This window comes from Scyliorhinus canicula, chromosome 12 (assembly GCF_902713615.1).
Source record: "Scyliorhinus canicula chromosome 12, sScyCan1.1, whole genome shotgun sequence".
Lineage (NCBI taxonomy): Eukaryota > Metazoa > Chordata > Chondrichthyes > Carcharhiniformes > Scyliorhinidae > Scyliorhinus > Scyliorhinus canicula.
In genome coordinates, this window is record NC_052157.1 from 2,112,257 (window position 1) to 2,124,874 (window position 12,618).

The following is a 12,618-nucleotide window of genomic DNA, read 5'->3' on the forward strand; positions in this document are numbered from 1 at the left end:
CCAAACATGAGAGGAGTACAGAGATCGGGGAGTACATATAGTTTAAAATTAGCATACTCGGCGCCCTGTATCATGATGTTCACGACACAGTACCCCCGGATCTGCACTGAATGCGATCCGGAAGCGAGGAACATTTGGTGCAAACAGCGTCTTACCCTGTCTGGGTGTATGAAGCCCTCTGTGCTCCCGGAGTCAAACAGGCAGGGCGTTTCGTGCCCATTGACCCGGACGGTCATCATAAGAACATAAGAACTAGGAGCAGGAGTCGGCCATCTGGCCCCTCGAGCCTGCTCCGCCATTCAATGAGATCATGGCTGATCTTTTGTGGACTCAGCTACACTTTCCGGCCTGAACACCATAACCCTTAATCCCTTTATTCTTCAAAAAACTATCTATCTTTACCTTAAAAACATTTAATGAAGGAGCCTCAACTGCTTCACTGGGCAAGGAATTCCATAGATTCACAACCCTTTGGGTGAAGAAGTTCCTCCTAAACTCAGTCCTAAATCTACTTCCCCTTATTTTGAGGCTATGCCCCCTAGTTCTGCTTTCACCCGCCAGTGGAAACAACCTGCCCGCATCTATCCTATCTATTCCCTTCATAATTTTATATGTTTCTATAAGATCACCCCTCATCCTTCTAAATTCCAACGAGTACAGTCCCAGTCTACTCAACCTCGCCTCGTAATCCAACCCCTTCAGCTCTGGGATTAACCTAGTGAATCTCCTCTGCACACCCTCCAGGGCCAGTACGTCCTTTCTCAAATAAGGAGACCAGAACTGAACACAATACTCCAGGTGTGGCCTCACTAACACCTTATATAATTGCAGCATAACCTCCCTAGTCTTAAACTCCATCCCTCTAGCAATGGAGGACAAAATTCCATTCGCTTTCTTAACCACCTGTTGCACCTGTAAACTAACTTTCTGTGACTCATGCACGAACACACCCAGGTCTCTCTGCACAGCAGCATGTTTTAATATTATATCATTTAAATAATAATCCCTTTTGCTGTTATTCCTACCAAAATGGATAACCTCACATTTGTCAACATTGTATTCCATCTGCCAGACCCGAGCCCATTCACTTAACCTATCCAAATCCCTCTGCAGACATCCTGTATCCTCTGCACTTTTCGCTTTACCACTCATCTTAGTGTCATCTGCAAACTTGGACACATTGCCCTTGGTCCCTAACTCCAAATCATCCATGCAAATTGTGAACAATTGTGGGCCCAACACGGATTCCTGAGGGACACCACTAGCTACTGATTGCCAACCAGAGAAACACCCATTAATCCTCACTCTTTGCTTTCTATTAATTAACCAATCCTCTATCCATGCTACTACTTTACCCTTAATGCCACGCATCTTTATCTTATGCAGCAACCTTTTGTGTGAAAAAATTCCACTAAATTAGTTAGGCACGACCTACCCTTTACGAACCCATGCTGCGTCTGCCCAATGGGACAATTTCCATCCAGATGCCTCGCTATTTCTTCTTTGATGATAGATTCCAGCATCTTCCCTACTACCGAAGTTAAGCTCTCTGGCCTATAATTACTCGCTTTCTGCCTACCTCATTTTTTAAACAGTGATGTCACATTTGCTAATTTCCAATCCACCGGGACCACCCCAGAGTCTAGTGAATTTTGGTAAATTATCACTAGTGCATCTGCAATTTCCCTAGCCATCTCTTTTAGCACTTTGGGGTGCATTCCATCAGGGCCAGGAGACTTGTCTACCTTTAGCCCCATTAGCTTGCCCATCACTCCCTCCTTAGTGATAACAATCCTCTCAAGGTCCTCACCTGTCATAGCCTCATTTCTATCAGTCGCTGGCATGTTATTTGTGTCTTCCACTGTGAAGACCGACCCAAAAAACCTGTTCAGTTCCTCAGCCATTTCCTCATTTCCCATTATTAAAACTCCCTTCTCATCCTCTAAAGGACCAATATTTACCTTAGCCACTCTTTTTTGTTTTATATATTTGTAGAAACTTTACTCATGGAGTTCCTGAGGTGCTCTGGGCGTGACTGGTCGAGGGTGACCGCGCCGAGTTGTGGGTAGCCGGCGTGGTCAGGGGTGGTCCCAAGGTGGCTGCCCCCCATGAGTCGCACATAGCGGGCCGCGTGGGGGACGGCGGCCAAGATGCCGGCCCCCGTGAGTCGCACGTGTTGTGTAGAGTCGAAGGTGACTGACCCCACGGACAACACGAGGCAGATGATGCGTTCAAACGGGGTGGAGCCGGCAGGCACGCAGCCACACTGCGGGCCTGTGAGTCTGAGAGTCGGGCCTGTGATTTGGAGGACTTGGACCTGGCCAGGCAAACTTTGGTAAAGTGTCCGTTCTTGCTGCAGTCGCTACAGGCCGCGTTGCGAGCTGGGCAACGCTGCCTGGGCTGCTGGTGCTGGCCGCAGAAATAGGGTAGGGACTTCCGGTTGTGGCTATGCGGAGCTAAGCCGCACGTTCGGCAGCTCCCGCTTTAATAGGACTTGTGGGCTCTTTTAAGGGCCCCAAACGGCGCTGATTCGACGATTCCCGGTGGATAAAGGGGTCTGGAGCAAAACCCCCCGGGATTTATGGTTCGGACTCGAAGTGGGGCGAGGAGAAAAACGGCAGCAGCTCCCCTGGAAAAGCGGGGGAAGGTGGACAAAATACAGGCCGGTGGAGCCCCTGAGGAGTGGAGGCAGTGGGCGGAGGAGCAGCAGGCGGCCCTTCTGCGCTATTTTACGGAGCTGAAAGGGGAGTTGTTGGAATCCCTGAAGGTGACGACGAGTAAGCTGCTGGAGTCCCAGACAACTCCGGGTGCAGCGATACTGGAGTTGCAGCAGCAGGCCTCTGAGCGCGAGGAGGTGGTTTCGGCCCTCGTGGGGAAGGTGGAGATACACGAGGCCCTTCATAAAAAGTGGCAAGATCGGTTCGAGGAGATGGAGCTTTGGTCACGGAGGAAGAACCTGCGGATCCTGGGCCTCGTGGAGGGGCTGGAGGGGTCGGACCTGCCGGCCTATGTGGCCGTGATGTTGAACGCGCTGGTGGGGGCAGGATCCTTCCATCTGCCCCCGGAGCTGGAGGGGGCCCACAGAATACTGGCCAGGCGGCCTAAGGCGAATGAACCCCCGCGGGCGGTGCTGGTGCGGTTCCATCGGTTCAGTGACCGGGAGTGTGTTCTCCGATGGGCCAAGAAGGTGAGGAGCAGTAAGTGGGAGAATTCGGTAGTGCGTATCTACCAGGACTGGAGTGCGGAGGTGGCCAAGCGGAGAGCCGGGTTTAACCGGATGAAGGCGGTGCTCCATGGAAAGCAGGTGAAGTTCGGCATGTTGCCGCCTGCGCGCCTGTGGGTCACCTACAAGGACCGGCATCACTACTTTGAGTCCCCGGAGGAAGCGTGGGCCTTTGTGCAGGCTGAAAAGTTGGACTCGAACTAGAGATTGGGGGCTGGGGGAGTTTTTCTATTCTATTCATGTATCATTGTTTATGCTGTAGCGGGTTATTCTGTTTGTTTTTGTTTTTTCTCTCGCTTTCGGACGATGTGGGTTATGGTTTCGTGTTCTAAGGGGGGTACTGGGGTTTGTACGGAGTTGGTGGTTGGGTTGGGACTGCGGTTTGGGAGCTGCGTTGGTGGGGTGGGGCAGTGTGAAAGCGCGGGCTTTTCTCTGGTTTCCCGCACTGCGGGACGAGGGGGAAGCTGGTGGCGAGGGGCGTGGTTATTAGACCGGGTTTCCCGCGCTGAAGCGGTGCCCAGGAGCTGATGCAGGGAAGGAGGGGGGACCTCATATCGGGAGGGGTCGGAGTTAGAGCGGGAGCAGGAGCTGCCGGAGTCAGCAGAAGCAGCTGGCTCATGGGAGTACAGTGGAGGGAGAGTCGCGGCTAGGAGGGGTCCTAGCCTGGGGCGGGGTGGGGGGGATACCGGGTTGCTGCTGGATTGGCCAGGGAGGAGTTCGGGGGAGTCGGGGTGAGGTTCTATCGCCGTGGGAAACGGGCCGAATGGGTGATGGCCAGGGGCGAGCAGTCGATGGGTTATGGTTAGTCGACGGGGGAGGGGGGCGGGGTGCCCCCTGATCCGGCTGATTACATGGACGTGAGGGGGTTGAATGGGCCGGTTAAGCGGGCCCAGGTGTTTTCGCATCTGAAGGGGCTGAAGGCGGATGTGGCTATGCTTCAGGAGACCCACCTGAAGGTGGCGGACCAGGTCCGTCTGAGGAAGGGGTGGGTGGGGCAGGTTTTCCACTCAGGGCTCGACTCGAAGAACCAGGGGGTGGCGATCCTGGTGGGGAAGAGGGTGGCGTTTGAGGCGTCTGAGGTTGTGGCTGATAGTGGCGGCAGATATGTGATGGTGAGCGGTAAGCTGCAGGGGGAGAGGGTGGTGTTGGTTAATGTGTACGCCCCAAATTGGGATGATGCTGGTTTCATGAGGCGTATGTTGGGCCGCATTCCTGGCCTGGAGGTGGGGGGCTTGATCATGGGGGGGGGGACTTCAATACGGTGCTGGATCCCTTACTGGATCGTTCTAGTTCTAGGACAGGCAGGAGGCCGGCGGCGGCCAAGGTATTGAGGGGGTTTATGGACCAGATGGGAGGAGTGGATCCCTGGAGGTTCGGGAGGCCGAGGGCTCGGGAGTACTCCTTTTTCTCCCATGTGCACAGGGTTTATTCCCGCATTGACTTCTTTGTTTTGAGCAGGGGACTGGTCCCAAGGGTGGAGGAGGTCGAATATTCGGCTATTGCGATTTCGGACCATGCTCCGCATTGGGTGGATCTGGAGATGGGGGAGGTGCGGGACCAGCGCCCGCTTTGGCGTCTGGACGTGGGGTTGTTGGCGGATGAGGAGGTGTGTAGGAGGGTTCGGGGATGTATCGAGAGGTACCTCGAGGTCAATGATACTGGGGAGGTCCAGGTGGGGATGATGTGGGAGGCTCTAAAGGCGGTGATTAGGAGGGAGCTGATCTCCATACGAGCCCATAGGGAGAGGGGGGAGAGGGAGAGACTGGTGGAGGAGCTGTTGAGTGTGGATAGGAGGTACGCGGAGGCCCCGGAGGAGGGATTGCTGGGGGAGCGGCGTAGCTTGCAGGCCAAGTTTGATTTATTGACCACCAGAAAGACGGAGACACAGTGGAGGAAGGCGCAGGGAGCGGTCTATGAGTATGAAGAGAAGGCGAGCAGGATGCTGGCGCATCAGCTCCGTAAGCGGGACGCGGCTAGGGAGATTGGTGGAGTGAAGGATAGAGATGGGAATGTGGTGCGGCAGGGGGCAGAGGTCAATGAGGTCTTTAGGGACTTCTATAGGGAACTGTACCTGTCGGAGCCGCCGGCGGTGGGAGGGGGAATGGAGAATTTTTTGGACAGGCTCCGATTTCCAAGGGTGCAGGAGGAGCAGGTGGAGGGACTGGGGGCGAGTTGGAGGAGCTGGTCAGTGGGATTGGCCACATGCAGTCGGGGAAGGCGCCGGGACCGGATGGGTTCCCGGTTGAATTCTATACGAAATATGCGGACCTGCTGGGCCCCCTGTTGGTCAGGACCTTCACCGAGGCATGGGAGGGGGGTGTTCTGCCCCCGACGATGTCTCGGGCACTAATCTCCCTGATCCTGAAGCGAGATAAGGACCCCTTGCAGTGCGGATCATATAGGCCGATTTCACTGCTGAATGTAGACGCCAAGTTGCTGGCGAAGATCTTGGCCACTAGAATAGAGGACTGTGTGCCGGGGGTGATACATGAAGATCAGACGGGTTTTGTGAAGGGGAGGCAGCTGAACACTAACGTGCGAAGGCTGCTAAATGTGATAATAATGCCGGCGGCAGAAGGAGAGACGGAGATTGCGGTGGCATTGGATGCGGAGAAGGCCTTTGACAGGGTTGAGTGGGAGTGTGGGAGGTGTTGGAGAGGTTCGGGTTTGGGGTGGGGTTTATTAAATGGGTGAGGTTGCTGTACGAGGCCCCGATGGCGAGTGTAGCGACAAATGGGAGGAGGTCCGAGTACTTCAGGCTCCACCGTGGGACGAGGCAGGGGGGCCCCCTGTCCCCCTTGCTTTTTGCGTTGGCAATTGAGCCTCTTGCCATGGCTCTCAGGGAGTCGGGGAGGTGGAGGGGTCTGGTGCGAGGGGGGGAGGAGCACCGAGTGTCGCTGTACGCAGATGACTTGCTGTTGTATGTAGCAGACCCGGTGGGGGGAATGCCGGAGGTGATGGAGATTCTTGCTGAGTTCGGGAGTTTCTCGGGATATAAATTGAACCTGGGCAAGAGTGAGCTGTTTGTTGTACACCCGGGCGATCAGGAGGAGGGGATTGGTAGGCTCCCGCTAAAAAGGGCAGTGAGGAGTTTTAGGTACCTGGGGGTTCAGGTGGCTAGGAGTTGGGGGACTTTGCATAAGCTTAATTTTACTAGGTTGGTGGAGCAGATGGAGGAGGAATTTAAAAGGTGGGACATGCTGCCGTTGTCGTTGGCGGGTAGAGTACAATCCGTTAAAATGATGGTGCTCCCGAGGTTTTTGTTTTTGTTTCAGTGCCTCCCCATTTTCATTCCGAGGGCCTTTTTTAGGAGGGTGAACAGCAGCATTCTGGGATTTGTTTGGGCGCACGGGACTCCGAGGGTAAGGAGGGTCTTTTTGGAGCGGGGCAGGGATAGAGGGGGGCTGGCGCTGCCCAACCTCTCTGGGTACTATTGGGCGGCTAATGTCTCGATGGTACGCAAGTGGGTAATGGAGGGGGAGGGGGCAGCATGGAAGAGGATGGAGATGGCGACCTGCGGAGGCACGAGCCTGAAGGCACTGGTAACGGCGCCGCTGCCGCTCCCTCCAACGAGGTACACCACGAACCCGGTGGTGGCGGCTACCCTCAAAATTTGGGGGCAGTGGAGGCGACACAGGGGGGAAGTGGGGGGCTCGGTGGAGGCCCTGCTGCGGGGGAACCACCGGTTTGTCCCAGGGAACATTGATGGCGGGTTCCTAGGGTGGCACAGGGCGGGCATTAGGAAGTTGGGAGACTTGTTTATTGACGGGAGGTTTGCGAGCCTTGGTGAACTGGAGGAGAAGTTTGAGCTCCCCCCCGGGGAATATGTTCAGGTACCTTCAGGTCAAGGCGTTCGCTAGGCGACAGGTGGAGGGGTTCCCTTTGCTGCCCCCGTGGGGGGTATGGGATAGGGTGCTTTCGGGGGTGTAGGTCGGGGATGGGAAGGTGTCTGACATCTACCAGGTAATGCAGGAGGTGGGGGAGGCGTCGGTAGAGGAGCTGAAGGCTAAGTGGGAGGTGGAGCTGGGGGAGCAGATTGAGGAGAGGACATGGGCGGACACCCTGGAGAGGGTGAACTCCTCCTCTTCATGTGCGAGACTTAGTCTCATCCAGTTCAAGGTGCTGCACCGGGCCCACATGTCCGAATCTAGGATGAGTAGGTTCTTTGGGGGCGAAGGTAGGTGCGTCAGGTGTTCGGGGAGTCCAGCGAACCATGCCCATATGTTCTGGGCATGCCTGGCACTGGAGGAGTTCTGGAAGGGGGTGGCGAGGACGGTGTCGAGGGTGGTGGGATCCAGGGTCAAGCCAGGCTGGGGACTCGCGATCTTTGGGGTTGGGGTGGAGCCGGGAGTGCAGGAGGCGAAAGAGGCCGATGTCTTGGCCTTTGCGTCCCTAGTAGCCTGGCGGAGGATCTTGCTGCAGTGGAAAGATGCGAGACCTCCGAGCGTGGAGACCTGGATTAATGACATGGCGGGATTCATTCCGCTGGAGAGGGTCAAATTCGCACATGAAGAGGAGGAGTTCACCCTCTCCAGGGCGTCGGTACAAGGGTTCTTTAGGAGGTGGCAGCCTTTCCGGCTCAATGATAAGGTACTAGGTCAGCAGCAGCAGCAACCCGGGGGGGGAGGGGGGAAAGCGTTGACGCTCTGAAACGCTACTTCTACGGAGGTGGCTAGTTTTACCGTCTGTTCTAGGTTGAGGGCGCCAGTCTCGAGCAGACGCTGTCTGACGTAGTTGGATTGGACTCCAGCCACATAGGCGTCCCGGATGGCGACTTCCATGTGTTGTGAGGCCGTGATGGCCTTGTAGTTGCTGCTTCGCGTGAGGACTTTCAGGTCACGTAGGTACTCCTCCAGCGATTCCCTGGGGCGTTGGCGGCGAGTGGTGTGGAGATGCCGCGTGTACACTTTGTTCACCGGCTTCACGTATTGCCACTTCAGGATCGTGACCGCGTCTGCGTATGTGGTCGCTTCCTTGATTTGCACGGAGATTCGATGGCTCACCCGGGCGTGGAGGAGGCTCAGCTTCTGTTTGTCGGTGACGGATGGCGAGGAGGAGGCTGCGACGTAGGCCTCAAAACAGCGGAGCCAGTGCGAAAAAACCACTTTGGCTTCAGCGGCCTGTGGGTCGAGTTCCAATCGGTCAGGTTTGAGGGCTGCTTCTATCGTGATGTTGTAGCTGATTAAATTGATGCGACCATCAATTCACAGGAGACGGAGAGTTGAAGTGAACAGTGGCTTTAATCAACTAGAACAGTGCCTGCCTGCAACTGCTCTGCTACTGAGAGCCGACTACAGGGCAGCTGCTCTTTATACCTCCCCTCAAGGGGGTGGAGCTAGGGCCGGAGCCCACAAGGGCAACAACATAGTACGATGCAATACAAAGATGAATGGCTGCTATAATACATTCACCATAATGGTCGGAGTCAATGCCAAGGGAGATGTGGCGGTGATACAGAGGCTGTGTCTATCCCAGTACCCTGGGCTGGGCACAGCTTGTCTCATTTTGCAGAGCTCAGAATGCTCGTTTCCTCTGGAGACACTAAGACTGTGAGAAAGGTCTTTACAAAATCGACAAAACCTTTCAGATGAATCACTGGAGAATTGAAAACTAATTCACCTCCAGGATTTGTTTACTTAATCAGTCGGCTTTGTCCCATGTGTGATTCAAAAATTCATTGTGTTCATTATTACCTTGAACACACAATAGTACAGAGACAGCAATCCATCAGAGACCAGCAGTAAAAGCAGAATAGCTGTGTGTTGAATGTTCCATGTGAGGGGCACAGATAGACTACTGAGCCTAAAGATTCAGTTCCAAACACAGCACAAGAGAAAAAGAGTGTGAGAGACGTCCGGGGAGCGAGAGAGGCACACACAGACAGAGAATGTTTGACAGCCACACTGCGTGTTACAGAATAGTTACTGACACAGTCCAAGGATCTGACCTGCTAGTCAGAAAGAGAGAAAGTGTTTATATTATTATTGAAACTTTCCGGAGCTGTGTAATAACTGTTGTAATGTGGAAGCACTGCAGCCAATGTGTGCTGGTTTAGCACAGTGGGCTAAATAGCTGGCATGTAAAGCTGACCAATGCCAGCAGCGCGGGTTCAATTCCCGTACCGGCCGCCCCGAACAGGCGCCAGAATGTGGCGACTAGGGCCTTTTCACAGTAATTTCATTTGAAGCCTACTCTTGACAATAAGCGATTTTCATTTCATTTTCACAGTTAGCTCCCACACACAATGCAAATCTGTTGTGTGGCGTTGTTCACACTAGCTGTGTACCTGTAGCCGTTGCTGTAAGTCCTCACACTGCTCCATTAGCTGGGGAATAAGCTGTGCCTCTTCCCGCAGTCTCTCTAACTCCTGTGGGAACAAAACACAAATGAGTTTCCCCAATGAGGGGAATAATGAGGCAGGGAAAGAATAAAAGGAAAAATCGAATAGGGTGAAAGTGAGGAGTGTTTAAATGACAAAAGGGATGATGGTGAAGGCAAAAGAAGCAGAAGATGGGTCTGGAGAAGCAGAAAATAACAAAAGCAGAAGCAGGATAACAGGTGCCCTCTGAACAATTGGAGACAGTGGTTATGATGTGAATTAGTTGAATTCAAATGTTGAGTGGGGAAGGCTGCAAACTAGCGAATCGATGGGTGATATCCCTCGTGTTTCAGTCGAGCCGTGTAGGAGGCTGAGGTTAGGGTGGGATGGAGCGGCGGAGGGGGGGGGGGGGGGGTGTAATGCAGTAATGCCCCTTCTATTCCCACCCCAGTATCAAATTGGCGGTGAATCCCATTCGGAGGGACAAGCAGTTACAGAGCAGTTTTTAAAAAAAATTTTAAATTTAGAGTACCCAATTCACTTTTTCCAATTAAGGGGCAATTTAACGTGGCCAATCCACCCACCCTGAACATCTTTGGGTTGTGGAGGTGCGACCCATGCAGAAACGGGGAGAATGTGCAAACTCCACACGCACAGTGACCCAGGGCAGGGATCGAACCCGGGACCTTGGCGCCGTGAGGCAGCAGGGCTAACCCACTGCGCTACTGTGCTGCCCCTATAGAGCAGTTTAGTGGCAGCATGGTGGCGCAGTGGTTAGCACTGCAGCCTCATGGCGCCGAGGTCCCAGGTTCGATCCCGGCTCTGGGTCACTGTCTGTGTGGAGTTTGCACATTCTCCCTGTGTTTGCGTGGGTCTCACCCCCACAACCCAAAGATGTGCAGGGTAGGTGGATTGGCCACGCTAAATTGCCCCTTAATTGTAAAAAATGAATTGGGTACTCTAAATTTTTTTTTAAAGTTATGGAGCAGTTTTGTGCTTTGTCCCCACATAATTGCCGGGGCCAACATCCTCCAGCCACACACAAATCTTCATCCCAACCCAGACCCACCCTCAACTTGTGTCTAAGAGGTGAGAGGCCCATAACTAATGTATCCATAGTTTAGCAGCTCTCACCACCTCACACCATAAACAGTGAACAAGAGGATCACTGATTGATTGATTGTCACGTGTACCGAAGTACAGTGAAAAGTATTACATAGTAGACAAAAGAATAATCGACAAAGTACATTGACAAACAGTGATTGGTTACAGTGCGGAACAAGGGCCAAATAAAGTAAATACATGAGCAAGAGTAACATAGGGCGTTGTGAATAGTGTCTTACAGGGAACAGATCAGTCCGAGGGGGAGTCGTTGAGGAGTCTAGTAGCTGACCAACATGTTTCACATTTAAAGACTTAGTCCTGACCCTCAGAATCATTAGCAGTGAGTTAGTGGGACTGACAAGAGCTCTCCTGTTCTGCTTACTGGCATGATGATCCTCTTTAATAAAAATATTCCCCTATAAATGGGTTTGTCGGTTAATGTAATAAAATAACAAACCTGCTCCTTTTCATTAATGTCAGCCTCCAGCTGCTTCACAGTCTGACTTAGACGCACATTTCTCTCTTTCTCCTGATTGAAGTCAGCACATTGAGCCTCCAGCTCCACAATCTGAGTAAGAGATAAACAAAGGGATAAAGAACAAAGTGAAACCCTCTTGTTCCATTTCCTCAAACAGCCTTTGCATAACCGCCTTTAAATGATGCTCTGTTTTCTGTATATGACATTGGACTGAATTTGAACTCGGTGTAAGAAAAGGCATTTTCAATTAATTAAAATATTGCCCAATGTGGGTGAAAGGAATAACTACGACGAGCTGATTCTTCAAGTGTTTAATTGCAGTCACCGCCATCCAATAATGGGGAGGAAATTGGTATTGAGTCATCAAGCTGCCAGGAACTAAAGATTCACCGCCTCAACACAGCTACAAGCCTCTAATCCTAGAGATAAACATTTGGGAGGGGCTTTAACATAATTATTATGTTTTCTTTGAACACTTTTAATAGAAAAATATTGATAAAAGCAATATCCTGCAGTTGAGGTGCAGCACGGTAGCATGGTGGTTAGCATAAATGCTTCACAGCTCCAGGGTCCCAGGTCCGATTCCCGGCTTGGGCCACTGTCTGTGCGGAGTCTGCACATCCTCCCCGTGTGTGCGTGGGTTTCCTCCGGGTGCTCCGGTTTCCTCCCACAGTCCAAAGATGTGCGGGTTAGGTGGATTGGCCATGATAAATTGTCTCTTAATTGGAAAATAAGAATTGGGTACTCTAAATTTATAAAAAATATTGGAAATGGGTAAAAGCTGCTTCACTGACAGTGAGACTCATCCAATCAGATGAGGAAGAGTCGGCTTGCTATCAGATGACCAATGGTAGAAGTGTGAGGGGGAGGTCATGTGATCAAATCTCCAGGAAAGCACCAGCCAGAGTTGGGAACCCATGTGTCAGCTCCCCATCACCCCGCCCCACACTACCTATAAACATTAACCCTGACCTCAGGGCCGGGAATCTCCCCTACCCGGCGGGGCGGGGGGTCCTGGCGTAACGGAGTGGCGCCAACCACTCTGGTGTCGGGCCTCCCCAAAGGTGCGGAATTCTCCAATCTTTAGGGGCTAGGCCCGCGCCGGAGTGGTTTTTGCCATGTCAACTGGCGCCACAACCGACGCCAACGGCCTTTGGCGCCCGCTGCCCGGCGTCGGGGCTGGCCGAAAGGCCTTCGCCGGTCCACGCATGCGCCGGTGCATCATCGGCTGCTGACGTCACCACCGGCGCATGCGCAGTAGGGGAGGTCTCTTCTGCCTCCGCCATGGTAGAGGCTGTGGCGGCGGCGGAAGAAAAAGAGTGACACCCCACGGGGTCCAATCGGCCCGCGCCCCCCCCCCAGGACCCCGGGGGCTCGCTCGCGCCGCCAATCCCGCCGGCACCAGAGGTGCTCCAATTCCCGCCGGGAAGAGAGGCCTCTCAGCGGCGGGACTTCGGCCCATCGCGAGCTGGAGAATCGCCGCGGGGGGCACGC

General features: G+C 53.5%; 1 protein-coding gene across 1 annotated transcript in view; it reads right to left on the bottom strand.

Moving 5' to 3' along the window:
• Nucleotides 1-12,618, bottom strand: part of homer2 (homer scaffold protein 2) — an 87,805-nt gene that overhangs the window by 2,598 nt on the left and 72,589 nt on the right. Inside the window, exons 7-8 of the mRNA XM_038813620.1 lie at nt 11,104-11,214; nt 9,510-9,590 (exon numbers count right to left, since the gene is read on the bottom strand). Coding sequence (XP_038669548.1) covers nt 9,510-9,590; nt 11,104-11,214 — 192 coding nt within the window. The remainder of the gene's footprint in view (nt 1-9,509; nt 9,591-11,103; nt 11,215-12,618) is intronic.